The sequence below is a fragment of the Heptranchias perlo genome, chromosome 3, assembly GCF_035084215.1.
Source record: "Heptranchias perlo isolate sHepPer1 chromosome 3, sHepPer1.hap1, whole genome shotgun sequence".
NCBI lineage: Eukaryota > Metazoa > Chordata > Chondrichthyes > Hexanchiformes > Hexanchidae > Heptranchias > Heptranchias perlo.
Window position 1 is genome coordinate 17,532,372 of NC_090327.1, and position 25,449 is coordinate 17,557,820.

At 44.6% G+C, this 25,449-nt stretch overlaps 1 protein-coding gene and 1 long non-coding RNA gene across 3 annotated transcripts in view; one reads left to right on the top strand and one right to left on the bottom strand.

The window, feature by feature from the left end:
* ndufv2 (NADH:ubiquinone oxidoreductase core subunit V2) overlaps positions 1-21,641 on the bottom strand; it is a 44,392-nt gene extending 22,751 nt beyond the window's left edge. The window contains exons 1-2 of the mRNA XM_067978381.1: positions 21,534-21,641; positions 5,150-5,218 (exon numbers count right to left, since the gene is read on the bottom strand). Coding sequence (XP_067834482.1) covers positions 5,150-5,218; positions 21,534-21,575 — 111 coding nt within the window. The 5' untranslated portion in view covers positions 21,576-21,641. The remainder of the gene's footprint in view (positions 1-5,149; positions 5,219-21,533) is intronic.
* Positions 1-22,255, top strand: part of LOC137310704 (uncharacterized) — a 56,432-nt gene extending 34,177 nt beyond the window's left edge. The window contains exon 3 of one of the 2 annotated variants that reach the window (XR_010960144.1): positions 21,468-22,255. This is a non-coding gene — a long non-coding RNA (uncharacterized lncRNA). Of the gene's footprint in view, positions 1-19,826; positions 19,874-21,467 lie in introns of those variants that run through there. The other variant, XR_010960142.1, reaches the window with a different exon arrangement.
* Positions 22,256-25,449: the final 3,194 nt, after the last annotated feature.

Sequence of the window (25,449 nt, forward strand, 5' to 3'; positions counted from 1 at the left end):
AAGACTATGGGCCCCGACAACATCCCGGCTGTAATGCTGAAGACTTGTGCTCCAGAACTAGCTGCGCCTCTAGCCAAACTGTTCCAGTACTGCTACAACACTGGCATCTACTCGACAATGGGGAAAGTTGCCCAGGTATGTCCTGTCCACAAAAAGCAGGACAAATCCAATCCGGCCAATTACCGCCCCATCAGTCTACTCTCAATCATCAGCAAAGTGATGGAAGGTGTCGTCGACAGTGCTATCAAGCGGCACTTACTCACCAATAACCTGCTCACCGATGCTCAGTTTGGGTTCGGCCAGGACCACTTGGCTCCAGACCTCATTACAGCCTTGGTCCAAACATGGATAAAAGAGCAGAATTCCAGAGGTGAGGTGAGAGTGTCTGCCCTTGACATCAAGGCAGCATTTGACCGAGTGTGGCAACAAGGAGCCCTAGTGAAATTGAACTCAATGAGAATCAGGGGGGAAAACTCTCCAGTGGCTTGAGTCATACCTAGCACAAAGGAAGATGGTAGTGGTTGTTGAAGGCCAATCATCTCAGCCCCAGGACACTGCTGCAGGAGTTCCTCAGGGCAGTGTCCTAGGCCCAACTGTCTTCAGCTGCTTCATCAATGACCTTCCTCCATCATAAGGTCAGAAATGGGGATGTTCGCTGATGATTACAGTGTTCAGTTCCATTCGCAACCCCTCAGATAATGAAGCAGTCCATGCCCGCATGCAGCAAGACCCGGACAAGATCCAGGCTTGGGCTGATAAGTGGCAAGTAACATTCGCACCAGACAAGTGTCAGGCAATGACCGTCTCTAACAAGAGAGTCTAACCACCTCCTCTTGACGTTCAACAGCATTACAATCACTGAATCCCCCACCATCAACATCCTGGGGGTCACCATTGACCAGAAACTAAACTGGACCAGCCACATAAATACAGTGGCAACAGGAGCAGGACAGAGGCTGGGTATTCTGCAGCGAGTGATTCCCCTAAGCCTTTCCACCATCTACAAGGCACAAGTCAGGAGTGTGATGGAATACTCTCCACTTGCCTGGATGACTGCAACTCCAACAACACAAGAAGTTCGACACCATCCAGGACAAAGCAGCCCGCTTGATTGGCACCCCATCCACCATCCTAAACATTCACTCCCTTCACCACCGGTGCACAGTGGTTGCAGTGTGTATCATCTACAGGATGCACTGCAGCAATTCGCCAAGGCTTCTTCGACAGCATCTCCCAAACCCACGACCTCTACCACCTAGAAGTACAAGGGCAACAGGCACGTGGGAACACCACCACCTGCACATTCCCCTCCAAGTCACACACCATCCCGACTTGGAAGTATATCGCTGTTCCTTCGTATCGCTGGGTCAAAATCCTGGAACTCCCTACCTAACAGCACTGTGGGAGAACCTTCACCACATGGACTGCAGCAGTTCAAGAAGGCGGCTCACCACCACCTTCTCAAGGGCAATTAGGGATAGGCAATAAATGCTGGCCTTGCCAGCAACGCTCACATCCCATGAACGAATAAAAAATAAGGTGTGAACAGCTGTACTCAAAAGGCTAGTGTTCCTAATGAAATTCACACAAGTGTCCTATTTTACAAAAATTATAACATGTTGCATCCTCGGTTACCGAGGGAAGTAAGGGTGGAAGTTGCGGAGGCTCTAGCCACAATCTTCCAATCCTCCTTAGATATGGGGACGGTGCCGGAGGATTGCAAAGTTACACCCCTATTCAAAAAAGGGGAGAGGGATAAACCCGGCAATTACAGGCCAGTCAACTTAATGTCGATGGTGGGGAAACTTTTAGGGACAATAATCCAGGACAAAATTAATTGGCACTTGGAAAAGTATAGGATAATAAATGAAAGTCAGCACAGATTTGTTAAAAGATAGTGTTTGACTAACTTGATTGTTGAGTTCTTTGATGAAGTAACAGAGAAGGTTGATGAGGGTAGTGCGGTTTATGCTGTGTATACGGACTTTCAAAGGGCATTTGATAAAGTATCACATAATAGATTTGTTAGCAAAATTAAAGCCGACGGAATTAAAGGGATAGTGGTAGTGTGGATACAAAATTGGCTAAGGGACAGAAGGCAGAGAGTATTGGTGAACGGTTGTTTTTCAGACTAGAGGGAAGTATATAGTGGTCTTCCCCAGGGATCATGTTTAGAACCTCTGCTCTTTTTGATATATATTAATGACCTGGACTTGGGTATAGAGCATATAATTTCAATGTTTGTAGATGACACAAAACTCAAATGTAGTAAACAATGTGGAGGATAGTAACAGACTTCAGGAGGATATGGACAGACTGGTGAAATGGGCAGATACATGGCAGATGAGAAGTGTGAAGTGATGCATTTTGGTAGGAAGAATGAGGAGAAGCAATACAAAGTAAATGGTACAATTTTAAAGGGGATGCAGGAACAGAGACACCTGGGGGTGTATGTACATAAATCTTTGAAGGTGGCAGGACAAGTTGAGAGAGGCTATTAAAAAAGCATATGGGATCCTGGACTTCATTAATAGAGGCATAGAGTACAAAAGTAAGGAAGTTATGCTAAACCTACATAAAACAACTGGTTAGGCCTCAGCTGGAATATTGCGTTTAATTCTGGGCACCACACTTTAGGAAGGATGTCAAGGCCTTGCAGAGTGTGCAGAAGAGATTTACTAGAATGGTACCAGGGATGAGGGAACACAGGAGTAAGCCATTTAGCCCCTCGAACCTGTTCTGCCATTTAATGAGATTATGGCTGATCAGTGACCTAACTCCAAATAGCCGCCTTAGCCCCATATCCCTTAGATTTTTGTTAACCAAAAGTATTATCAATCTTAGATTTAAAATTAACAATTGAGCTAGCATCAACTGCCGTTTGCGGAAGAGGGTTCCAAACTTCTACCACCCTTTGTGTGTAGAAGTGTTTCCTAACTTCACTCCTGAAAGTCTTAGCCCTAATTTTTAGGCTATGTCCCTTAGTCCTAAACTCCCCAACCAGCAGAAATAGTTTCTCTCTCTCTATCCTATCAGTTCCCCTTGATAGGGACCTCAGTTATGTGGAGAGACTGGAGAAGTTGGGGTTGTTCTCCTTAGAACACAGAAGGTCAAGGGGAGATTTGATGGAGGTGTTCAAAATCATGAATGGTTTTGATAGAGTAAATAAGGAGAAACTGTTTCTAGTGGCAGAAGGGTCAGTAAACAGAGGCACAGGATTAAAGTGATTGGCAAAAGAGCCATAGTTGATATGAAGGAACATTTTTTTAACGCAATGAGTTGTAATCATCTGGAATGCACTGCCTGAAAAGGTGGTGGAAGCAGATTCAATAGTAACTTTCAAAAGGGAATTGGATAAATACTTGAAGGGAAAAAATTTTTACAGGACAATGGGAGTAATTGGATAGCTTTCAAAGAGCCGGCACAGGCACGATGGTGCGAATGGCCTCCTCCTGTGCTGTACCTACTATGATGTTTATAAGTGACAGTTTTAAGTAGAAGTTAATTCTGAATAGGCTGTGTCACCTTATGCTATGGAATCAGTTTGATGTATATTGCAGGCGAGTACCTGCAGCAAAAAAAAGTATTCCAGAAGCTTGTATATGTGGGAAAGTCAATACAAGGTAGCAAGCAACATTTCTAGCCTCTACAGCCAGCTGAGATTCTTCAGGTGGGACTTTCCACCTCTGCAAGCAAAAGTGCTGCCAAATTTGCCTTGTAGTAGTGCTGATGCGGTTAGATAAATGCAGCATTTGTCTACGGTAGCCATCACAAACCTTGTAGAAATTACACCACATAGCAGTTCTTACCATGATTTCATCTTATCTAGATCTGAAGATAAGCTCAAGACTACAATTTTAAAAAATGCATTTCCATTTAGCAATCTAATAATCTTTATACTGGTCAGTAATAATTTTCAGATCACAAAGCTGCAGACTTTAATCAGTTTGACAGTGATTACCATTCTAACCCAGATCTTACATTTCTTTGCCAAGTCACATGCTGCTTTCAAAAATATCCTGAAAGAGTCACAGAGTGCAAGTTCCACAGATCGTTCTATTCTAGATGCAATCCCTTAAGGCACCTTACAAGGATTTGAAAAACATTTTTCTATGCTTTTGAAATAATTTTTACATTATTCTTTACATGAAATCACAAGTGCAAGTGACTACTCAATACATGACAGCTGAAGTATTTTTTCAGTTATGTCGTCGTTCATGGATTGCTAATACTTCTACAATGTACAAAAGCATATTGAAAAACCCATTCATCTCATGTGTAGCAAACAGTAGTTAAATGGTCTCCCAACTGACCTCAGTTTAAATACCGTCCATACAAAGGCTGCTTGTCGTAAATGTGTGAGCTGGATACAATAATCATGCTCTATGACTGGTAAATTGAACCACAAGGCAGACATTACAGCATTCAATAAAAACAAAATCCCCCCAAAACAATGCTGAGTGGATGGTTAAATCAGTGATTTCAATGACAGGTGGACTCTCCTCTCAAATTCACTTCATTAGTGGTCTCTCTCTCTATGTAAAGTGGCAAGCAGACCATATTTTTTGGTTGCCGCTGTCTGCTTTTGCAGTGCCACAGGGAAGCAAAGGTAGGAAAGGGTTACGTTTTCACCAATAACCCTTTGGAAACCCTTGCAATGCTGTGTTTCTGAAAATTTGATTGTCACTATAAATGACATGATTTTGCACAAAGAGGGTTAATTGTGGAATTTCTCTACTTCCATTTACTATTTTAAATGCAATACTATTTGCAGGCTATAGTTGCTGCTACACTACTCCAGTGATGTGCTTCAAAACCAGCCCCAGTACAACAATGTAACACTAAATATTTCCATTTTATTGCCAATTACACTCAATATGGCCAATAGTACCATTAATGTGTACCCACTAGAATGTGGGCTGAGCCTGCCCTAAACTGCTCTTATTTAAGACTCAGAGAGAGAGAGAGAGAACTTTCGAACGATCACCTTTAGTACCTGGAGTCAAACCCAGGTACCAGAGGTGAAAGCAGAGTTGTAACCACTGCATCAAGTTAATCCAACTAAAAAATAATTAAATTAAAAACATATTTATAAGATTTCAACTTTGTTTTTAAATATATGTTTCTATATTGTGCACTATTTGCTTACCACAAACGAGGCTGCACCACCTCCTCCTGCACACTTTGCTGTCCTTTGTATATAACGGATCTGTCTCACCTAGAATGCAAGAATAAAAAGGTTAAAATTTTCAGACCAACATCAGGAACAGAAATATTGTGGTCAATGTCAAATCATTTTAGGTCATTTTTAAAGTGGCTGATCCAGAACCACTACTAAAGGCTAATGGCCTGACCTCAGATGTCACTTGCCAGCATAATTACAGCAGTTCGTAAGAGACACGATTAAATTTGAAAATGTTTTAAAATCCACTTTTGCAGACATTACAAATGCACAGATCATTTCATGATTCAAATATTAACAAGCAAGCATTAAAAGGAAGTTACATGATTAAGTTTACCGTTGGTTTTGGAGGGGGGGGGGGGGGGGAAATGTTATAATTCTACCTATAATTTGCCAATAGCATTTTTTTAAAAACTCAGAAGCACTTTTAACCTCACAAAGGCCAACATTTTGAAAGTTGGTAGCCTGAGCAGATTACAGCCGGGTTTCCTCATTCATTATGTGAGTAGAGTTACAAGGCATGATAGACAATAACTAATCTTTTCCTGTAAATAAAATATAACACACAAGCACAAAATAAAAATAGGGGGCAGAAGGACAGGGTAGCACACTGGATTCTTGCTTCGTACATCATCGAAAGGCAGGGCACAGTTCACATTCTCAATCCTCCACGAGAGGATTCGTAGCTGTGGTTTTCAAAGCAGCATTAGTGCAAACTGCAAAAGACTCAATTTTTTTTTCTGTTCTTACTCTTATCTTAAGGGGGGGGGGGGGAAGGACAGTCATGCTCAATATAAATACACCAAATTTTTAATACTCATGCTCATCTGTTGGTGTGTATACCTACACAACAGATTGTAATGCACAATTTTCTATTTTACCAACCATGCTTTATAAATTTTGAATTCAAGACAACTGAGGTCTGAATATGGTCATGGCACAGTTTAAAAGTTGCTTTCTCTCACTTCGCACCTTTTAACATAGCAATATGCTTCTTCACTAAAAACTTGATATTTTGTAGTGGTGGTGGTGGTGGTGGGGTTGCTGTCTCTGCATTAAATCCTTCAATTTAGGACCTTCAGCCATAACCGACAGCTGTTCATGCTAAGCTTGTGACAACTGGTTCCTGAACTGGAATTTCAAAAAGTGCACATCCTCTCGCAACAGAGGATGTGACACTACTATCAGACTAAAGGTTTCAGGATTCTTCCGAGTGTAACTCAAGACCAATCTAGTGGTGGTGGACATGTATTTCACCTTTGAAGATGTATTATACAGTTATTTATGAGTACAGAAACTGCTGCGAATGTCTACAAGAAAACTTTGGTTCCAGAGGCCGTTTTTACCAAAACTAAGAAACTTCCCAACAGGTTGACAAGAACGTGAACACTGACAACAGCACTGTTCAAAAATAACTCAAACAGACTCGCCACAAGAGATTAAATCAGTAAATTACCTTTCAGATTTGGCAGGAAAGAAATATAACCAATAAAGCCAAGTAAATGAATCGGTGCAATAAAAACAGAAAATGCTGGAAATACTCAAGCAAGTCTGGTTAGACTGCATCTGGAGTACTGTGAGCAGTTCTGGGCACCGCACCTTCGGAAGGACATACTGGCCTTGGAGGGAGTGCAGCGTAGGTTTACCAGAATGATACCCGGACTTCAAGGGTTTAATTACGAGGAGAGATTACACAAATTGGGGTGGTATTCTCTAGAGTTTAGAAGATTAAGGGGTGATCTGATCGAAGTTTAAGATATTAAGGGGAACAGATAGGGTGGATAGAGAGAAACTATTTCCGCTGGATGGGGATTCTAGGAGTAAGGGGCACAGTCTAAAAATTAGAGCCAGACCTTTCAGGAGTGAGATTAGAAAACATTTCTACACACAAAAGGTGATAGAAGTTTGGAACTCTCTTCCGCAAATGGCAACTGATACTAGCTCAATTGCTAAATTTAAATCTGAGATAGATAGCTTTTCGGCAACCAAACATATTAAGGATATGGGCCAAAGGCAGGTATATGGAGTTAGATCACAGATCAGCCATGATCTTATCAAATGGCAGAGCAGGCACAAGGGGCTGAATGGCCTACTCCTGTTCCTATGTTCCTAAGTCAGGCAGCATCTGTGGGAAAAAAAAAAGAGTTGACGTTTCAGGTCGATGACCCTTTGCCAGAACTGGAACTAATCGCTCCTGTGAAATGCCTTGGGACGTTTTACTATGTTAAAGGCGCTATAGAATCATAGAAAGGTTGCAGCATGAAAGGAGGCCATTCAGCCCATTGAGTCCGTGCCGGCTCTATGCATGAGTATTCCTGCTAGTCCCACTCCCCCACTCTAACCCATAGTCCTGCAAATTTTTTCCTTTCATGTACTTATCCAGTTCCCTTCTAAAGGCCATGATTGAATCTGCCTCCACCACCCGCTCCGGCAGTGCATTCCAGATCCTAACCACTCGCTGTGTTAAAGAAGTTTTTCCTCACGTCACCTTTTGTTCTTTTGCCAATCACCTTAAATCTATGCCTTCTGGTTCTTGACCCTTCCACCAATGGGAAAAGTTTCTCTCTATCTACTCTGTCTAGACCCTTCATGATTTTGAATACCTCTACCAAATCTCCTCGCTACCTTTTCTGTTCCAAGGAGAACAACCCCAGCTTCTCCAGTCTTTCCATGTAACTAAAGTCCCTCATCCCTGGAATCATTCTAGTAAATCTCTTCTGCACCCTCTCTAAGGCCTTCACATCTTTCCCAAATTGTGGTGCCCAGAACTGGACACAATATCCCAGTTGTGGCCGAACCAGTGTTTTATAAAGGTTCATCGTGACTTCCATACTTTTGTACTCTATGCCTCTATTTATAAAGCCCAGGATCCTGAATGCTTTTTTAACTGCTTTCTCAAGCTGCTCTGCCAACTTCAACGATTTGTGTACATAATACAATATATAAATGCAAGTCATTGTTGTCCTTGATTAAACCGTTTTTAAGTAAGTACAGAGCCAGGGAAAGGCAGGGGGAAGAACAAAAGGGAAGGTCTGTGATAGGGTGGAGGGCAGGAGTGATTAAATGACAAAAGGGATGATGGTGCAAGACAGGGAGGGTGGTAATGGGACAAGTAAAGAAACAAAAGATGGGTCTAGAGGAGCTGTAAATGGCGACATCAGAACCATTACCAGCACTTGCTGTCCGAAAAAATTGGAGCAGTGGTTATGATCTGAAGTTATTGAAATCAATGTGGAGTCCAGAAGGTTGTAAAGTGCCTAATCGAAAGCAGAGGTGCTGTTCCTCGAGCTTCCATTGAGCTTCATTGGAAGAGTGTAAGAGGCCGAGGTCAGAGTGGGAGTGGGACGGGGAATTAAAATGGCAAGCAACTGGCAGGTCAGGGTCACGCTTGTGGGCTGAGTGGAGGTATTCAGCAAAGTGATCACCCAATCTGCGTTTGGTCTCCTCAAAGTAGAGGAGACCGCATTGTGAGCAGCAAATACAGTATACTAAATTGAAAGAAGTACAAGTAAATCACTGTTTCACCTAGAAGGACTGTTTGGGGCACTGGATGTTGGAGACAGAGGAGGTGTTGCATCTCCTATGCTCACTTGGGAAGGTGCCATGGGGAAGAGAGCGGGTGTTGGGGGTGATGGAAGACTGGATCAGGGTGTCGTGGAGGCAGCGGTCCCTTTGAAATGCTGAAAAGGGAGGGAAGGGGAAAATGTGTTTGGTGATGGCATCGCGCTGGAGGTGGTGGAAATGGCACAAGATGATACCTGAATGTGGAGGCTGGTGGGGTGGAAGGTGAGGACAAGGGAAATCCTATCATGGTTCTGGGAGGGAGGGAGGGGAAGGGTTAGGGCATAAGTGCGGGAAATGGGACGGGCACTATCGAGGTGCCACATAAAAGTTTACTGCACAAAATAAGTGCTCATGGTGTTGGGGGTAATATACTGGCACGGATAGAGGATTGGCTAACTAACAGAAAACAAAGAGTCAGGATAAAAGTGTCATTTCCAAAATGGCAATCTGTAACTAGTGGGGTGCCGCAGGGATCAGTGCTGGGGCCTCAACTATTTACAATATATATCAATGACTTGGATGAAGGAACAGAGTGTCTTGTGGCCAAATTTGCTGATGATACAAAGATCGGTGGAAAAGCAAGTTGCAATGTGGACACAAAGGGATATTGACTGGTTAAGCGAACGGGCAAAAATTTGGCAGATGGAATATAATGTGGGAAAATGTGAAGTCATCCACTTTGGGAGGAAAAATAAAATAAAAAAGCAAAATATTATTTGAATGGAGAAATACTACAAAATGCTGCGGTACAGAGGGATCTGGGCGTCCTCGTACATGAAACACAAGAAGTCAACATACAGGGGCAGCAGGTAATCCGGAAGGCAAATGGAATATTGGCCTTTATTTCTAGAGGGATGGAGTATAAAAGCAGGGAAGTCATGCTACAACTGTACAGGGTGCTGGTGAGACCACAACTGGAGTACTGCATACAGTTCTGGTGCCCTTATTTAAGGAAGGACATACTTGCATTGGAGGCAGTTCAGAGAAGGTTCACTAGGTTGATTCTGGGTATGGAAGGGTTGTCTTATGAGGAAAGATTGAACAGGTTGGGTCTATACTCGTTGGAGTTTAGAAGAATGAGAAGAGATCTTATTGAAACATACAAGATTCTGAGGGGATTCGAAAGGGTAGATGCTGAGAGGACGTTACCCCTCATAGGGGAATCTAAAACCAGGGGCATAGTCTCAGAATGAGAGGTCGCCAGTTTAAGACGGAAATGAGGAGGAATTTCTTCTCCCAGAGGGTCGTGAATCTTTGGAATTCTTTACCCCGAAAAGCTGTGGAGGCTGAGTCATTGAATACATTCAAGGCTGAGTTAGACAAATTCTTGATCAACAAGGGAATCAAAGGATATAGGGAAAAGGCGGGAAAGTGGAGTTGAGATAAAAATCAGATCAGCCATGATCTCATTAAGGGCCAAATGGCCTACTCCTGCTCCCATTTCTTATGGCCCTGTCAACTACAGTGGAGGCGAATCCTCTGTACAGGAAAAAGGAAGACACATCGGAAGCACTGGTGTGGAAGGTGGCATAGTCAGGACAGAAGCGACGGCGACGGAGAAACTGGGAGATGGGAATAGGGTGGAAGGAAGTGTAATCAAGGTAGCTGTAAGAGTCGGTGGACTTATAATAGATATTGGTTGACAGCCTATCCCCAGAAATGGAGATAGAGATGTCAGGGAAGGGAAAGGTCAAAGATGGACCACGTGAAGGCGAGGGAAAGGTGGAAATTGGAAGCAAAGTTGATGAAATGTTCTAGTTCGGGGAGAGGGCAGGAAATGGCACTGACACTCTCATCAATGTACCGGAAAGAGAGGAGAGGGGACCCGAGTAGGACTAGAACAAGGAACATTCCATATATCCCACAAAAAGGCAGGCATAGCTAGGACCCATATGGGTTCCCATAGCGACACATTTTATTTGGAGGAAGTGAGTGGAGTCAAAGGAGAAGTTGTTCAACGCAAGAACAAATGAGTTAAGTGAGTGGGCAAGAAGGTGGCAGGTGGAGTATAATGTGGGGAAATGAGAGATTATTCACTTTGGTAGGAAGAATAGACAAGCAGAATATTTTTTAAATAGTGAAAAAATATTAAATGTTGGTGTTCAGAGAGATTTGACGAAACACAGAAAGTTAACATGCAGGTACAGCAAGCAATTAGGAAGGCAAATAGTGTGTTGGCCTTTATAGCAAGGGGGGTGGAATACAAGTGTAAGGAAGTCTTGCTACAATTGTATATGGCTTTGGTGAGACCACACCTGGAGTACTGTGTACAGTTTTGGTCTCCTTACCTAAGGAAGGATATACTGCATCAAAAGCGGTGCAACGAAGGTTCACTAAATTGATTCCTGGGATGAGAGGGTTGTCCGATGAGGAGAGATTGAGTAAAATCGGCCTATATTCTTTGGAGTTTAGAAGAGTGAGAGGTGATCTCATTGAAAAATAAAATTCTTAGAGGGCTTGACAGGGTAGATGCTGAGGGGCTGTTTCCCCTGGCTGGAGTCTAGAACAAGGGGGTACAGTCTCAGGATAAGGGGTCGGCCATTTTTAAAAATTCATTCATGGGATGTGGGCGTCGCTGGCAAGGCCAACATTTATTGCCCATCACTAATTGCCCTTGAGAAGGTGGTGGTGAGCTGCCTTCTTGAACTGCCACAGTCTGTGTGGTGAAGGTACTCCCACTGTGTTGTTAGGTAGGGAGTTCCAGGATTTTGACCTAGCGACGATGAAGAAACAGCGATATACTTCCAAGTCAGGGTGGTGTGTGACAGTGATGGTGTTCCCATGTGCCCACTGCCCTGGTCATTCTAGGTGGTAGATGTCACGGGTTTGGGAGGTGCTGTCGAAGTCTTGGCGAGTTGCTGCAGTGCATCCTGTAGATGGTACACATGCAGCCACAGTAGCCAATGGTGGAGAGAGTGAACGTTTAAAGTGGTGGAAGGGGTGCCAATTAAGTGGGCTGCTTTGTCCTGGATGATGTCGAGCTTCTCGAGTGTTGCTGGAGCTGCACTTATCCAAGCAAGTGGAGAGTACTCCGTCACATTCCTGACTTGCGCCTCGTAGATGGTGGAAACACTTTGGGGAGTCAGGTGGTGAGTCACTCGCCGCAGAATACTCAGCCTCTCACCTGCTCTTGTAGCCACAGTATTTATGTGGCTGGTCCAGTTAAATTTCTGGCCAATAATGACCCCCACAATGTTAATGGTGGGGGGATTTGGCAATGGTAATACCGTTGAATGTCAAGGGGAGGTGGTTAGACTCTCTCTTGTTGGAGATGGTCATTGCCTGGCACAAATATTACTTGCCACTTATCAGCCTAAGCCTGGACGTTATCCAGGTCTTGCTGAATGCGGGCATGGACTGCTTCATTACCTGAGGGGTTGTGAATGGAACTCAACACTGTGCAATCATCAGCGAACATCCCCACTTCTGACCTTATGATGGAGGGAAGGTCGTTGATGAAGCAGCTGAAGATGGTTGGGCCTAGGACACTGCCCTGAGGAACTCTTGCAGCAATGTCCTGGGGCTGAGATGATTGGCCTCCAACAACCACTACCATCTCCGTTTGTGCTAGGTATGATTCCAGCCACTGGAGAGTTTTCCCCGATTCCCAATGACTTCAATTTTACTAGGGCTCCTTGATGCCACACTCGGTCAAACCCAAACTGAGCATCGGTGAGCAGGTTATTGGTGACTAAGTGCCACTTGATAGCACTGTTGACAGCACCTTCCATCACTTTGCTGATGATTGAGAGAAGACTGATGGGGCGGTAATTGGCTGGATTGGATTTGTCCTGCTTGTTGTGGACAGGACATACCTGGGCAATTTTACACTTTGTTGGGTAGATGCCAGTGTTGTAGCTGTACTGGAACAGCTTGGCTAGAGGCGCGGCTAGTTCTGGAGCACAAGTCTTCAGCACTACAACAGGGATGTTGTCGGGGCCCATAGACTTTGCTGTGTCCAGTGCACTCAGCCGTTTTTTGACGTCAGGTGGAGTGAATTGAATTGGCCGAAGACTGGCTTCTGTGATTTTGGGGATCTCGGGAGGAGGGAGAGGTGGATCATCCACTCAGCACTTATGGCTGAAGATGGTTGCAAATGCTTCAGCCTTGTCTTTTGCACTTGCGTGCTGGGCTCTGCCATCATTGTAAAATTGTTTACAATCCTCAACACCAAGTTATATTGCAACAATTTTATTTTAAAATTCACAAGCTTTCGGAGGCTTCCTCCTTCCTCAGGTGAATGTCAAGAAATCCTCGAACCTCTCGCAGGTTCGAGGATTTCTTGACATTCACCTGAGGAAGGAGGAAGCCTCCGAAAGCTTGTGAATTTTAAAATAAAATTGTTGCAATATAACTTGGTGTTGTAAAATTGTTTACAATTGTCAACCCCAGTCCATCACCGGCATCTCCACATCATTGAGGATGGGGGTGTTCACAGAGCCTCCTCCTCCCGTTAGTTGCTTAATTGTCCACCAACATTCACAACTGGATGTGGCAGGACTGCAGAGCTTTCATCTGATCTGTTGGTTGTGGGATCGCTTAGCTCTGCCTATAGCATGTTGCTTCCGCTGTTTAGCATGTATTGTAGCTTCACCAGGTTGGCACCTCATTTTTGGGTACACCTGGTGCTGCTCCTAGCATGCTCTTCTATACTCCTCAATGAACCAGGGTTGATCCCCTGGCTTGATGGTAATGGTAGAGTGAGGGATGTGCCGGGCCATGAGGTTTAAGATTGTGCTGGAATACAATTCTGTGCTGCTGATGGCCCACAGCGCCTCATGGATGCCCAGTTTTGAGCTGCTAGATCTGTTCTGAATCTATTCCATTTAGCACGGTGCTAGTGCCGCACAACGCTATGGATGGTATAGTCAGTGTGAAGAAGGGACTTCGTCTCCACAAGGACTGCATGGTGGTCATCCTACCAATACTATCATGGACATATGCATCTGCAACAGGTAGATTGGTGAAAACAAGATCAAGTAGATTTTTTCCTTGTTTTGTTTCTCTCACCACCTGCCGCAGGCCCAGTCTGGCAGCTATGTCCTTCAGGACTCAGCCAGCTCAGTCAGTAGTGGTGCTACCGAACAATGCTTGGTGATGGACATTGAAGCCCCCCCAGAGTACATTCTGTGCCCTTGCTACCTTCAGTGCTCCCTCCAAATGGTGCTCATGGAGGAGTACTGATTCATCAGCTGAGGGAGGGCAGTAGGTGATAATCAGCAGGAAGTTTCCTAGCCTATATTTGACCTGATGCCATGAGACTTCATGGGGCCCGGAGTCAATGTTGAGGACTCCCAGGGCCACTCCCCCCTGAATGTATACCACTGTGCCACCACTTCTGGTGGGTCTGTCCTGCCGGTGGACAGGACATACCCAGGGCTGGTGACGGAGGAGCCTGGGACGTTGGCTGAAAGGTATGATTCTGTGAGTATGGTTATGTCAGGCTTGACGAGTCTGTGGGACACCTCTCCCAATTTTGGCACAAGTCCCCAGATGTTGGTGAGGAGGACTTTGCAGGGTCGACTGGGCTTGGTTTGCCTTTGTGTCTGGTGCCTAATGGACCAATGCCGGGTGGTCCGTCCGGTTTTATTCTTATTATTATGTCCTTTTGTAGCGGGATATAGGACTGAGATGAGGAGGAATTTCTTCACTCAGAAGGTGGTGAATCTTTGGAATTCTCTACCACAGAAGGATGTGGATGCAGAGTCATTGAGTATATTCAAGGCTGAGATGGATAGATTTTTGGACTCTAGGGGAATCAAGGGATATGGGGATCGGGCAGGAAAGCAGAGTTGAAGTCGAAGATCAGCCATGATCTTACTGAATGGCAGAGCAAGCTCAAGGGGCCATATGGCCTACTCCTGTTCCTTGTTCTTGTTTTTATGCTCATGTGTTCAGCCAGGTGGAGGAGGGTGGTGGTGGATGGGGACTGGTTGGGCCTCGGTTCAAGGAAGAAGCGGAGGGCCTGCAGGCCGTCCCAGTTAGGGATGGAGGTGTAGATGGACTGGACGTCCATGGTGAAAAGGAGACGGTTAAGGCTGGGAATGAATTGGTGCTCCTACCACTGCTTGCGGTGCAGAACACCAAAGTGATTTATACAATGACATGACCTGACCTCAGACAGTAAATGTAAATGTTGCCACTGAAGGCAAAGGCATCCAAAAACACTGAAGTACTCTGTGCCCTTTAAAGCTGTTGTTGCACTGTCATTGGCCCGTATAAACCTTCTCAGGTAGTGGGAAATGTAGTAACCCCACTAAATAGTTTCTGCTTACAATTCCCTAACAATCATACATAGCAAACATGTGTATGCATATTTGTTTTAAAATTGATCTGGATGCAGTAGAAATCCCACTCCACAATTTAAATGGTACAATTTCTACAGCTGTGGAGTGGAAACTGGTGTTGCAGCCATAAATGCAAAATTAGGCTTTATTTACAGACCACCACTGCTCTACAACAATCACAATCCTATAGAGGCCTCTTTTTCTAAACACAACTTTTGCAACTAAATTACTTTGAATGCAGCCTTGGTGCATCGGAAAAACTGAGGATGCAAACCTCAAAAACAGCAGTCACAAGTATAAAATGTTAATATTGTGGATATTCTGTCTGGACAAAAATTACCTTCTAGAAGATAAAACAATAAATAACAAAAAAAGTTGGCACTTACATAGTGCCTTTTACATCCCTTCCAGCTAATGAATTGATTTTTGAAGTATAATGAATTTGCAAACAGCAAGGTCCATCGATCGTACAATCTCACATAGCCTCGATCAGACAAGGCCATCTCCAACCACGTGTATTCTCCCCACTCAGAAGCCCAGACCCCCTTCCTTCTGCTGCTGCTCCTGGAATGAACTCTCTCCCAAGTCACTTGCAACTGCCCTTTCACACTCCTAACTGTCTAGCCTATGGCCCTCCGTTAAACTTCTACAGCTGTCTATCTGCTCAACCACTCCCTCTTCTCCACCTTTGATGCCCCCAGTAAAAGCCTTACTCTCTCCCACCCTGGTCATTGCCCCGGTATGTACCCCATCTTCACTCCCTCATGTCTAAAGAGGGTGAACTTGAGCATATCTGGCACTCAACTGGCTCAGCCATCCATCATCTGATCTGGCTGGATCACATTAAGCACTAATGGGCCTCACTCTTCTCTGTCAAAACCACCCACTACTCCAGGATCATCCTGGAGGGCAAAGACAGCAAAATGCAGGGTGCAGGACTCAGCTCCTCAACCTTAAAATGCAAAACACTGAGATTTGAAAACCTACTCCTAGAAAAGCCGTGTCCACAACTGGCAACTCGAGAAACACTACCATCTGTCTCCTTAAACCCCTCATCTCCAATAAGAAGTGCAAGAAGCTTCTTTTGTCATCAAGATTGAGACCATCTGGTCAAATACCTCTGCCATATTCCCCTTGCCCACCACGCCAAAGTTACCCCAAGGCTCCCCTGCCCTAGCCCTGAACTGCATCTTTCTCTAGTTTCTCTATCTCCCCTCATGCCCTCTCCAAGCTCATCTTGTCCACAAGACCCACCCTTTGCTCCCTTGACAACATTCCCACTAAATTGCTGACTACCCAACTCCCCTTCCTGGTCTCCGTGCTAGCAGACATTGTAAATGGTTCCCTCTCCTCAGGTACTGCTACCCTCCCTTTCAAAACCACCACCATCACCCTCTCAAAAAACCTACCTTTGTCCTCACAAACTACTGCCCCATCTCCAACATCTCATATCTCTTCAAAGTCCTTTTACATGTTATCCTCCTGAATTCGTGCCCATCATTCCCACACCGCGATGTTTGAATCTCTCCAATCAGGATTCTTCCCCTGCGACCCTAATCAAAGTCATAAATGACACTGTGCCCTATCCCTCCTCAACCTCTCTGCAGCCTTTGACACAGTCAACTACATCATCCTCCTCCAACGCCTCTCCTCCGTCGTCCAGCTCACTGGGTCTACCCTCATAAGAACAGGAGTAGGCCATTCAGCCCCCAAGTGCCTGTTCCGCCAAATCAGTTAGATCATGGATGACCTGTACCTCAACTCCAACAAAAATCTATCGATCTGTCTTAAAAATTTCAATTGCATCCACAACCACATCCTTTCGGAGCAGTGAGTTCCAGATTTCCAGACCCTTTGCATGAAAAAATGCTTCCTGATTTCACTCCTAAATGGCCTAGCTCTAATTTTATTATACCCTCTTGTTCTTGATTCACCCACCAGAGGAAATAGTTTCTGTTTATCTATCTTATCGAATCCCTTTATCATTTTAAACACTCCGATTAGATCACCCCTTAACTTTCTACACTCAAAGGAATACAAGCCAAGTTTATGCAACCTGTCCTTATAATTAAACCCTTTAAGCTCTGGTATCATTCTGGTGAATCTGCACTGTACCCCCTCCAAGGCTAATATATCTTTCTTGAGCTTCAATGCGCAAAACTGAATGCCGTATTCCAGATGGAGACTGACCAGGGCCCTGTACAACTGAAGCATCACATCCTCACTTTTGAATTCCAATCCCTCGCTTGGCTCCATTCAAACCTATCGAATCGTAACCAGAGCATTTCCAACAATGGCTTCTCTTTCTATCCCCACATCACTACCCCTCCTTGGCCCCTCCTCTTCCCCACACCATTACCCCTCTTTATCTACATACTGTCACTTGGCGTCATCATCTTAAAACATGGGGTCAGTATGCACATGCATGTTGACGACACCCAGTTCTACCTCTTCACCATCAAACTGAACTGACTAAGGACAGATCTAGCTGTCCAAAACCGGGCATCCATGATGCACTATGGGCCATCAGCAGCAGAACTGTATACCACCACAATCTATAACCTCCTCACCTGGGACATCTCTCACTCCTTGATCAGTGTCAAGTCAGGAGACCAACACTGGTTCAATGGGGATTGCAGAAGTGCATGCCAGAAGCAGCACCATGCATACATTAGAATGAAGTACCATCCTAGTGAAGTTACAACACAGGACTACCTGTATGCTAAACACCAAAATTAGCAGACTACGGACAGAGATAAGTCCAACAACCAATGGATCAGAGCAAAGTTCTGTAGCTCTACCACAATCAATCAAGAACAACCACGCAACGAACAGGAGGAGCCTTCATGAACATCCCCGCCTTAACCATGGTGGAGCCCAGCACACGAGTGCAAGTGACAAGGCTAAAGTGTTTACAAGTGTCTTCAGCCAAAAATGCCGAGTGGACAATCCTACTCCACTTCCTCCCAAGCACTCCACCATCATAGATGCCAGTGTCTAGACAGTTAAGTTCATTCCATGCCACCTTAGAAAGCAGATGAGTGCAATGGACAGAACAAGACTATGGGCCATGACAACATCCCAGTTGAGTGAAGACCTGTGCACCAGAGCTAGTCACTCCCCTAGCCAAGCTGTTCCAGTACAGCTATGACATTAGCATCTACCTGAAAATATGGACGATCACCCATGATCACAACAAATAGGATAAATCTAACTCGGCCAATAACCACCCTACCAGCCTCTTCCCAATCATCAGTAAAATGATGGAAGGAGTCATCAATAATGCCATCAAGCAACGCCAAATAACGTGCTCACTGACGTTCAGTTTGGGTTACACCAGACCCGCTCAGCTCCAGACCTCATCAAAGCCTTGATCCAGAGACACAAGAACTGAATGCCAGAGGAAAGGCGAGATTGGTTGCCCTCCATATGATGGCAGCATTCATCTAAACATGGCACCAAGGGTCAATGGGGTCAAATGAGGGATAACCCTCATACTAGACACAAAAGGAAGATGGCTGTCATTGCAATCCCGTAACATCCCTGAAGGTGTTCCTCAGGGAGTATTCTCAGCCCAATCATCTCCAACTGCTTCAGCAACTACCTTCTCTCCGTCATAAAGTGAGGAGTCAGGCTGTTTGCTGATGATTCCAGTGATCAGTTCCATTTACCACTCCTCAAATAATGAAGCAGCCCATGCCAACCTACAGCACCACCTGGCTAATATCCAGGCCTGGACCGACAAGTGCGAGATAATGACCACCTCAAACAAGTGAAAGTCCAGGCATCTCCCCTTGACCTTCAGCAGCACCAACATCGCGGAATCCCATACCATCAACAATAACATTTATATAGCACCTTTAACGTAGTAAAAATTCCCAAGGCGCTTCACAGAAACGATTTTCAAACAAAATTTGACACCGAGCTGCATAAGGAGATATCAGGACAAATGAACAAAAGCTTGGTCAAAGAGGTAGGTTTTAAGGAGCGTCTTAAAGGAGGAGAGAGAGGTAGAGAGGTGAAGAGGTTTAGGGAGGGAATTCCAGAGCTCAGGGCCTAAGCAGCTGAAGGCACGGCCATCAATGGTGGAGCAATTAAAATCGGGGATGTGCAAAAGGCAAGAATTGGAGGAGCGCAGAGATCTCGAAGGGTTGTAGGGCTGGAGGAGATTACAGAGATAGAAAGGGGTGAGGTCATGGAGGGATTTGAAAACATGGACGAGAATTTTTAAAATTGAGGCTTTCCGAGACCGGGAGCCAATGTGGGTCAGCTAGCACAGGGGTGATGGGTGAACGGGACTTTGTGCGAGTTAGGATACGGGCAGCAGAGTTTTGGATGTGCTGAAATTTAATGGAGGGTGGAAGATGGGAGGCAGCCAGGAGAGCATTGGAATAGTCAAATCTAGAGGTAACAAAGGCATAGATGAGGATTTCCAGCAACAGATGAGCTGAGGCAGGGGCAGCGACGGGCGATGTTACGCAGGTGGAAGTAGGTGGTCTTGGTGATTGAGCGGATGTGTGGTCGGAAGCTCAACCCAGGTTCAAATAGGACGCCTAGGTTGCGGACAGTCTGGTTCAGCCTCAGACAGTGGCCAGGGAAAGGGATGGAGTCGGTGGCAGGGACCGAAGACAATGACTTCAGTCTTCCCAATATTTAGTTTGGGGGTGGGGGAAGGGGGTGAGGGTTTACCATTGATCAGAACTTAACTGGACCAGCCATTACAATGTGGGTGCAAATGCAGGACAGAGGCTGGGCAGACTACAATGAGTGTCTCACCTTTTGATCTCTCAAAGCCACCTATCCACCATCTACAAGGCTCAAGTCAAGAATGATGTGGAGATGCCGGTGATGGACTGGAGTGTACAAATGTAAGGAATCTTACAACACCAGGATATAGTCCAACAGTTTTATTTGAAAATCACAAGCTTTCGGAGGCTTTCTCCTTCGTCAGGTGACGAAGAAGTCAAGAATGTGATGGAATGCCCACAAATCACCATGATGGGTGCAGCTGCAACAACACTCAAGAAGCTAGACACCATCCAGGACAGTGCAGTTCACTTGATCAGTGCCCCACAAGTCTACTATGGCTGCAGTATGTACAATCAACAGGATGCATTGCGGTAACTCACCAAGGTTACTTCAGCAGCACCTCCTTAACCTGCAATTTCTATCACCAAGAAGGACAAGAGCAGTAACCTCTTGGGAACACCATCATCTCCAAGTTCCCTTTAAGTCACACACCATCTTGACTTGGACATATATCACTGTTCCTTCATGATCCCTGGAATTCCCTATCTGACACCATTGTGGGAGTACCATCCCCACAAGAACTGCAGCAGTTCAAGGAGACGGTCCACTACTATATTCTCAGGGCGATTCAGGATGGGCAATAAATGAGGCCTTGCCAATGTCACTCACATCCAGAACAAATTTTCAGCTAATTTTTTAATAAACCCTACACTCATCACATCCAATTTTTGGGGTATTCAAAAAATTATGTATAATTATGTTATACCCTTATGCTATCCTGTAGACCCATTGGAGTCCAATTTGGATGAGAGAGACCGGGTCTTCTGTAAATCCAAAACAGTTTGGATTTCCTTTTCTATTTCTTTCTTATGTTCTAAGTTTCCAACAGGCCTTCACGAGAATGGAGTGAAAGGACAATATAAAAGGAATGCATAGAGGTCAATTCGGCACTGGCTCTCCCTAAACTAAAATTAAATGAGAACCACCTCTAGTGACACTAATTGATTGCCAATGATTACAAGTTTTTAAATCAAGTTCACTGAGAAATTCTAGAACCATATTCTTAAAGCATTGAATAATTCAGAACAGAATTACAAGAGCAGTTAAATATTCACAAATCAAAGCAAAAATAACTCCTTTAAGGTCCTCAGCTATGTAAAAAGCCAATTGACCACTACAACAACTAGCATTTATACTATACCTTTAAACAGAAATAAAATCCAAAACATTTCACAGAGGTTTGGGATTTTATGGATACCTAGCCAAAGGAGGAGACATTGGGAGGGCGTCTGGGTTAGAGAAGGTAAACTACACTGTAAATCAAAGGAGGTGGAGATACAGAGAGTATCAACTCACATTTGAAATTCCTAAACTACATTAAATCAAATAAAATTGGGGTTATTGACCCGTTGTGGTCAGTTCCTGCGGTTACTGAACAAATTGCATAGTGTAACTCATTAAACCCCCATTGAATAAAGAGGCAATTAGGAATATGAATAGTTATAAATAAATGCCGTAAAAAAAAGCTAATGCCCACGAACTTGCAGCGCTCGGCGGGGGCGGGGGAGACTCGGTCTCCCTGCCGAAAGTCGAACCGCCGCCATGATAACTCTCACGGTCAGGTCTGGACAAGGACATCGAGGCCAAGGCCCACAAGCGGCATTAACTCGTTCGTTTTCAAACAGGTTGCCTTCCCTCATCCCATTCGGATGGAAAGACCGGCAATGATTTAACAAACATTCAAACCTTACCGAGTGTGAGACGGCAGAGCGGAAAACGCCTGACAGCAACATGGCGACGAAGCGCCCGGTAACCGTGAGGAGATGGGAATCGATGCAATCACTCAGCCACTGCACAGCCTGGCGCACAGGACCTGCAATCAAACTCAGAACGGCGCATAGAGCCCATCACATGCATTTACAGCCTAACTGGCTGTATCTGATACACATATATCATATAAACATGCATTCATATATACATATATTACATATAAAATAGTTTATATATTGCATTGCTATGTTGATATAGCGATATCATACACATATATGCTGTCTCTATATATATTACATATATGTGTATATCTATAGTATGACTATATATGATGTGGAGATGCCGGTGATGTCTTGCAGAGGTTACCCTGCCACGGTAACCTCTGCAAGACATGCCAGATCATCGACACAGATACCACCATCACACAAGAGGACACCACCCACCAGGTGCATGGTTCATACTCCTGTGACTCGGCCAACGTTGTCTACCTCATACGTTGCAGGAAAGGATGCCCCAGAGCATGGTACATTGGCGAGACCATGCAGACGCTGCGACAACGGATGAACGGACACCGCGCAACAATCGCCAAACAGGAGGGTTCCCTCCCAGTCGGGGAACACTTCAGCAGTCATGGACATTCATCCACCGACCTTCGGGTAAGCGTACTCCAAGGCGGCCTTCGAGACACACGACAACGCAAAATCGTCGAGCAGAAATTGATAGCCAAGTTCCGCACCCATGAGGACGGCCTCAACCGGGATCTTGGGTTCATGTCACGCTACACGTTACCCCACCAGCGAACAAATGTTATCTGTTTTTAATATAATGGGTCATTTGCTGGCTCTCTCTGCCTTCCAGATGTTTCTGCCTCTCTCTGTTTTTTTTTTCTCTGTTTTTTTTCCCTGTTTGTTTTTTTGTTGAATGTGTATCCGGGGGTTCTGCAGGTGACACCTCTCTGTCTGAACACGGTGATTGCCTTGGCAACGGGCAGTTGCAGGGGCAGTCTGTAAACACCATGTATTGTTCTATATGTATAAATGCGTAGGCTTTAAGGAGCTCCTGAAACATTTACCTGAGGAAGGAGGAAGTCTCCGAAAGCTTGTGAATTTAAAATAAAATTGCTGGACTATAACTTGGTGTTGTAAAATTATTTACAAATGACTATATATGTGTGAGTATGTGTGTGTATATATATATATATATATATGAGGAAAGAAAGAACTTTGCTTTATATAGCGCCTTTCACAGCCTCAGGATATCCCAAAGCGTTTTACAGCCAATTAAGTACTTTTTTGAAGGGTTATCACTGTTGTAGGAAATGCAGCAGCCAATTTGCGCACAGCAAGCTCCCACAAACAGCAATGTGATAACGCCCGTAAAATCTTTTTTTTAGAGATGTTGGTTGAGGGATAAATATTGGTCAGGACACCAGGGAGAACTCCTCTGCTCTTCTTTGAAAAGTGCTATGGGATCTTTTACGTCCACCTGAGAGGGCAGACGTTGTCTCAGTTTAACATCACATCCAACAGACAGTACTTCCATCTGACCATCATTTTCAAATCTTTTCTGGCTACAGGTGTGGTGCTGGAGGATTGGAGAACTGCTAATGTTATACCGTTGTTTAAAAAGGGAGAAAAGGATAGACCGAGTAATTACAGGCCAGTAAATCTTATCTCGGTGATGGGCAAATTATTGGAAACAATTCTGAGGGACAGTATTAATTGTCATTTAGAAAGGCACGGATTAATCAAGGACAGTCAGCATAGATTTGTTAAGGGAAGGTCGTGTTTGACTATCTTGATTGAATTTTTTGAGGAGGTAGCAAGGAGGGTCAATGAGTGTAGCGCATTTGATGGGTTTTAGCAAGGCTCTTGACAAGGTCCCATATGGCAGACTGGCCAGAAACATAGAAACATAGAAAATAGGAGAAAGAGTAGGCCATTTGGCCCTTCGGGCTTGCTCCGCCATTCAAAATAATCATGGCTGATCGTCTAACTCAGTACCCTGTTCCCGCTTTTTCCCCATATCCCTTGATCCCTTTAGCATTAAGAAAGATATCTATCTCCTTCTTGAATACATCTAATGACTTGGCCTCCACTGCCTTCTGTGGTAGAGAATTCCACAGGCTCATCACCCTCCGAGTGAAGAAATTTCTCCTCATCTCGGTTCTAAATGGCATACCCCGTATGCTGAGACTGTGACCTGTGGTGCTGGACTCCCCAGCCATCGGGAACATCCTCCCTGCATCTAGTCTGTCTAGTCTTGTTAGAATTTTCTATGTTTCGATGAGATCACCTCTCATTCTTCTAAACTCTAGTGAATATAGGCCTAGTCGACCCAATCTCTCCTCATACGTCTGTTCTGCCATCCCAGGAATCAGTCTGGTAAACCTTCGTTGCACTCCCTCCATGGCAAGGACATCCTTCCTCAGATAAGGAGACCAAAATTACACACAATACTCCTGATGTGGTCTCACCAAGGCCCTATATAACTGCAGTAAGACATCCCTGCTCCTTCTCAAGGGCAATTAGGGATGGGCAATAAATGCTGGCCTCGCCAGCGACGCCCACATCCCATGAACGAATAAAAAAAACCCATAACATTCACCTTCCTAACTGCTTGCTGTACCTGAATGCTCGCTTTCAGCAACTGTGTACAAGGACACCCAGGTCTCGTTGCACCTCCCCTTTTCCCAATCTATCACCATTCAGATAATAATCTGCCTTTCTGTTTTACAACCAAAGTGGATAACCTCACATTTATCCATGTTATACTGCATCTGCCATGTTCTTGCCCACTCACCCAACTTGTCTAAATCACATTGGAGCCTCTTTGCAGCCTCCTCACAGCTCACATTCCACCCCAGCTTTGTGTCATCTGCAAACTTGGAAATGTTACATTCCGTTCCCTCCTCCAAATCATTGATATATATTGTGAATAGCTGGGGCCCAAGCACTGATCCCTGCGGTACCCCACTAGTCACTGCCTGCCACCCGGAAAAAGACCCGTTTATTCCTACTCTGTCTGTCAACCAATTCTTAATCCATGCCAGTACATTCCCCCCAATCCCATGTGCTTTAATTTTGCACACTAACCTCTTGTGTGGGACCTTATCAAAAGCCTTCTGAAAATCCAATACACCACATCCACTGGTTCTCCCCTAAATATTCTACTAGTTATATCCTCAAAAAATTCCAGTGGATTTGTTAAGCATGATTTCCCTTTCATAAATGCATGCTGACTTTACCCAATCCTGTTAATGCCTTCCAAGTGTTCTGTTATCACATCTTTTATAATAGATTCTAGCATTTTCCCCACTACTGATGTTAGACTAACTGGTCTGTAATTCCCTATTTTTTCTCTCCCTCCTCTTTTCAACAGTGGGGTTACATTTGCCACCCTCCAATCTCTAGGAACTGTTCCAGAGTCTATAGAATTTTGGAAGATGGTCACCAACGCATCCACTATTTCCAGGGCCACTTCCTTTAGTACTCTAGAATGTAGATTATCAGGCCCTGGGGAATTGTCAGCCTTTAGCCCCATTAATTTCCCTAGCACCATTTTTTTTTACTAATACTGATTTCCTTCAGTTCCTCCCTCTCACTAGACCCTTGGTTCCCTAACATTTCTGGCAGGTTATTTGTGTCCTCCTTTGTGAAGACAGAAGTGTGTGTTTAATTGTTCTGCCATTTCTTTGTTCCCCATTATAATTTCCCCATTTCTGACTGTAAGGGACCTACATTCACTAATCTTTTTCTCTTTACATATTTATAGAAGCTTTTACAATCAGTTTTTATGTTCCCTGCTAGTTTACTCTCATACTCTATTTTTCCCCTCTTAATCAATCTCTTTGTCCTCCTTTGCTGAATTCTGAACTGCTCCCAATCCTCAGACTTG